The 4696-nt window shown below is 37.3% G+C and overlaps 1 protein-coding gene across 1 annotated transcript; it reads left to right on the top strand.

The window, feature by feature from the left end:
- The first annotated feature begins 397 nt into the window (after positions 1-397).
- On the top strand, positions 398-3133 carry LOC7454681 (E3 ubiquitin-protein ligase AIRP2). The gene is made up of 5 exons (XM_002322186.4): positions 398-750; positions 1390-1552; positions 1686-1752; positions 2101-2335; positions 2450-3133. The coding sequence occupies exons 1-5, from the start codon at positions 662-664 to the stop codon at positions 2658-2660; spliced, it is 765 nt and encodes a 254-aa protein (XP_002322222.2). The 5' UTR covers positions 398-661; the 3' UTR covers positions 2661-3133.
- Positions 3134-4696: the final 1563 nt, after the last annotated feature.

The raw sequence follows: 4696 nt of genomic DNA, 5'->3' as shown, positions 1-4696 counted from the left end.
TTTTGGGTGCATTTGAAGATTGACTTTTGTTTCTTTCTCTTCTGTTCAACAATTTTGACTAGTACTAATCCATATTTCCCCTCCAAGACGCAAAATAAAAATATTCTTGTACACAGGCTATTAGCCTTGGCAATGGCACAGCCCGTCGAGGGTTAAAACTTAAAATTGGCAAAAATGCTTAAGCTCCATCCAGCTCAATGATCCTGAAGAATTAATTAAGATTAGATACATAATTTTTTATCCCAAATCCTTGACCAAAAAAGATGGTTCTTGATTGGAGGAAGCAATCACCTGCTCATAGCTGTACCCCCAAAAGACAATCCAACTCCAAGAACTAAAGTCAAACCATGAATCTTAACTGTTCACCAAAATAAAATAATCAACTGAAAATCTTGAAAACAATTTCAAAAATCTCTCATGTTAAGTAGGCGACAATGGGTAATTTTCATGACCAAGTTGCCTCATACGCTTTCCTTCTCACCCCTTCTTCTAGACTTTAGACTTCAAAGAACTTTTCCTTTTGTTTCGTTGATTTTTGTTCAACAAGCAAGCAAAACTTTTTGCATTTTCCTTTCTTTGATCATTTCTTTCTTGTAATATTTTTTTTTCTAATTTAGAAAAGTTTATTTAAGTAAATTTAGACCATAAGCAAGTAAGAGAGATGATGGACTATCATGAGCTTGCTACTATGTCATCTTACCAAGACACCCTTAAGGTTCTTGAGGCTGATATTCAGCATGCCAATGTGCTGTGAGTCTTCTCTCTGTGTTTCTAGTTTTTTTGGGTTCTTGTTTTTCTTTGCTGTTTATGTTTTGCTGCTGTTGAAGTTTTGTGAAAAGTTTCGAAATTTGGTCTCTGTGTTATAATCTATCCTTTTGTTGTTGAAGGAGAACCAGAAAAATTGCATGACTAATGTGAATTTTGTGGAAGTCCCTTGGTTTATGATCAACAATTTAATCTCTAGTTCTCATGGCTTAATTTTCATTTTGATTTTCATCATCACATAAGCAAGTCATTCATTTTAAGGTTTTCTTTTGACTAAATACTCATTTGGGCAATTATGGCTTGTTCACAGTCCATTCTTAGTTCTGGTTTGTGCTTGAAGTTTATCCAGCTTGCATACCAGAAAGATGCAATTTCCTCTGTTTTTCTGTATTTTGCATTTTGAAGGGCATGCATTCATTTTAGAAAATCCCGAGTTTCTGCTGTGTTGTGGGTGCAGTTTGCAGAGTTAGCCTTGTTTATGCTAAAAGTTTAGTTTAGTTGCTATATTTTTTACGGAGTTTGGAGCATTGTAGGGCATAAGTGAATTCTGAACTGCTAAGTCTATAATACTACTTCTTTGAGGTTCATTCGTGTGTGAATTTACTTGAGGGTTGATATTTGCAGGGCAGCTTCTATTCCAAGAGCCAAATGTGGTTCCTGTCTTCAAATGAAACTGGTTTATAACCACTTAACACCCATTTTTCTGTTTTTACTCCAATGGATGGATAGCTCATGTACATGTCTACTTTCAACTTATTTGAACCTTTTTGACGTTGTTGTATACAAGGTTGGTTGGCTGTTTTCCTGCTTGTTATGCTTTACTCTTTCAAATTAGATGGTTTAAATCTTTTGTTTTCTTTTGAAGAATCAAACCACAGTTCTTAAAATTTGGTGTGCTAAGTAATTAATTCCATTTTTAGGTATGTTCAGACAGGAACCAGAAGATTTCTTCATGCAGACGGATAGCAACCATCCGGCAATTCTATGGTGTGTAAAAAAAAATTTCCTCTATAGTTTTCGTATCTATATAATGACTGTCAATAACATGCACAGACATGGTGCATGGATGTAAAGATGGAGTTTCTTGCAGATATTGCTTTACACAACATTCAGCGTATTTCTGTTTTTTTTCCTATAATGATTAAGGATGTTAACAACTGTATCGGCATCCATTCTTGAACACCATTGTATGTTTTTAAGTAATGAATTGTGCTTCCAAGATTTCATGCCAAATCATGAATAGGATATAGTATCATGGTATCCTATTGTTGGCTGAATATTTTGGTTCTTGTGCTTAGTTTAACAATTTCAAGTCCTGGCTGGCTCAAATTGCAGCTGTTATATTACCATCACTTCAGCGTCTTCATGGTGATACAATGGAACCAGATATGACTCGGGAAGAAGGTCACTGTTTGGAAATGATCGTGAAGAATAGACTGGAAGATAGGAGGAAGCTTTCAGATGTGGAATTGCTGAGGGAAGACGAATGTGGGATCTGCTTGGAACCTTGCACTAAAATGGTTGTGCCCAGCTGCTGCCATGCAATGTGCATCAACTGCTACCGTGACTGGTACGTGATTTTTAAAGCTTCACTTTTATCTCTTAATTTCTAATATTTTCCATCATTTACATGTAATAGTGGAAAAGGTGCGTAGGTTTAACATTTTACGCCCATTCCTTGTAGGAACACAAGGTCAGCATCTTGCCCATTTTGCCGAGGAAGTCTGAAGAGAGTGAATTCAGAAGACTTGTGGGTTCTCACTTGCAGTATTGATGTTGTTGACACTAACACCGTGTCAAAGGAAGATATATTTAGGTTCTATCTTTATATAAAGAACTTGCCGAAGGATATCCCGGATGATCTGTTCCTGATGTATTATGAGTACCTAGTCTAATATGGTAGACAAGAAGACTGACGTCAAATTTGGAGAAAAAACATCATGCCATCACATGGACATAAATTATGGTGAGGTTTCCGCATTGAAAATTAACTGATTGATTGTTCAGAATAATGAATATGCTCAATGGAAGAAAGCCCTGTCATTGTATCGAAACTGGAATTTTTCCAGCACAATTTTTTTTCTTGTTGAGAATGTGGAAGGAAAGCGAAAGGAACATGGGGATAGTTTGAACTGTGAAATCTGCCCCTTCCATTTTTCTGAGGAGCTTATTTTCTTGGGAGATTTCTTACAGTATCATGATCATGAGTTGACTTTGATTTTTGGACTGATTTATGGGATTGATATGCTGAAGAATAAAAGCCAGTCCAGCATTTCGTTGTGCCACAAGAAATCTTTAGATCTTTATCTTTCAAACGATATAGACGTTTTAATTTTTAATATAATTGTTAGGAGTAAATTCCATGCTTGTTCACTGTTTTCTTTTACCTGCATTTAAATAGAATTCCTTTATTACAGTTAAGTTGACAGGTGAATCATTAGATACATGAAGAAACTTGTTTCTGTGCTTCCTTATCGAGTTGATGATTGTGTAGCATTCTCTCATGTTGTCCATGCCAGGCTTGAATTTGTAAAACTCTCCATGCAAATGATGCCAGCACAAGTTAAACAGTATAATACCATGGTTTCCTGGTATCGCACGCATAATAGCAATCATGAGCAAGTAGTTTGGAGCTACTAGTCCACATCTTCTCAGTAGATGTATGCAAAAAAAATTGCCACTCTGTTATCAGCCTTGTATTGATTGCTTTACTGGAAGTCAACTTGATATTTGAAGTTTCAGCATATGTTAGTAGATAATCTATAGGAAGAGAAGTTCATAGTGTGTGGAAAATGTCAGACGGCTTAGTGGCATTCTCACACATGGTATGATTTCCTGCTCTATTCACTGGAACAGAGGAAACATGGTTATGATCTGGTAGGTATATATGAGCAGAACTCTTGCACTGATGCCGGTTTCAGATACCGAAAGGCACGCTTTGTTTTTCTTCCTTTTCCACCTGTATTACATCCAGAGTTCCAGAACTCTATCTGTAAATACCATTTATGAGTTTTTCTGAGTCAAAATGTTAAAGCCATTGCGTTTCTCCTTAGCAGCATATTGCTGAAGGTTTAGCTGTAGATGAAAGCTGAGAATGTTTAGTCCTGCACAATCAACCCCTCAGGTTATCCACGTTAATTTCCAAGTCATAGAAGTTGATAAGGAAAAGTGTCTTGTGATATTTTATTCATGCCAGAGATACCCAATGTTAAGATAGAGAGCGTGTATGTGCTGCCTTAGCATGTTCTGAGAGGAAAGCTATGAAGATACAAGGACTGGAGGAGAGGGCAAAAGGGTGCAAGGTATAGAGAAGGGTAGTATTCTGGTCATAGTTTTGAAACCGGTCTGCCCGGCGGGTTGACCTGGGGCTGGAACCGGGCCGGGTTTAAGAAAAAATAGAGAAAGTCAAAACCTAGGGTGACCAGGTGATTCGGTTGAACCGGCAAGACACGGTTGCAACCTGTTGACTTTTGTTTTTTGTTTTTTACTAAAATAACGTGATTTTTTAAAAAAATCAGAATTGACCCGAGCGACCCGCTCAAAACCTGGAACCTGGGCCTTGGACCGGGCCGGCCACCGGACGGGTTTAAAAACTCTGATTCTGGCTGATATTTTACTCTGTTGTCGAGATGACTCATTTTGTTGTGTTTAAAGGTAAAAATGTGAAAAATTGTTGAGCCAGAATGTGCTGCTGTGCATCCTTTATGATCTTTAAGCCCAGAAGTCAACCCGTCGAGGAAGTAGTTGGGAAGTTGTAGGTCACAATCTACTGGCAAATCATGGAAATGTGAGTCTCAAATTTAAAGAGGATTAAAGAGGAGGATTGCTTTAAAATCAGTTGGGAGGTAAAATTAAGACTAATGAAAGCAACTAGTCGTATTACCACGTTTTATTCTGAATCTTGTAGTAAATGAGTGGTTCCTCCTTTTCG

Source organism: Populus trichocarpa, chromosome 15, assembly GCF_000002775.5.
Source record: "Populus trichocarpa isolate Nisqually-1 chromosome 15, P.trichocarpa_v4.1, whole genome shotgun sequence".
NCBI lineage: Eukaryota > Viridiplantae > Streptophyta > Magnoliopsida > Malpighiales > Salicaceae > Populus > Populus trichocarpa.
The sequence above is the reverse complement of the archived record's forward strand: the minus strand, read 5'-3'. Positions and strand labels throughout refer to the sequence as shown.

Bases quoted from the DNA above. Each gene is read 5' to 3' on its own strand.
- LOC7454681 (XM_002322186.4), top strand. From the start codon at position 662: ATGATGGACTATCATGAGCTTGCTACTATGTCATCTTACCAAGACACC. The intron at 751-1,389 runs GTGAGTCTTCTC...TGATATTTGCAG, and splicing joins ATTCAGCATGCCAATGTGCT to GGCAGCTTCTATTCCAAGAG. The intron at 1,553-1,685 runs GTTGGTTGGCTG...TTCCATTTTTAG, and splicing joins TTGACGTTGTTGTATACAAG to GTATGTTCAGACAGGAACCA.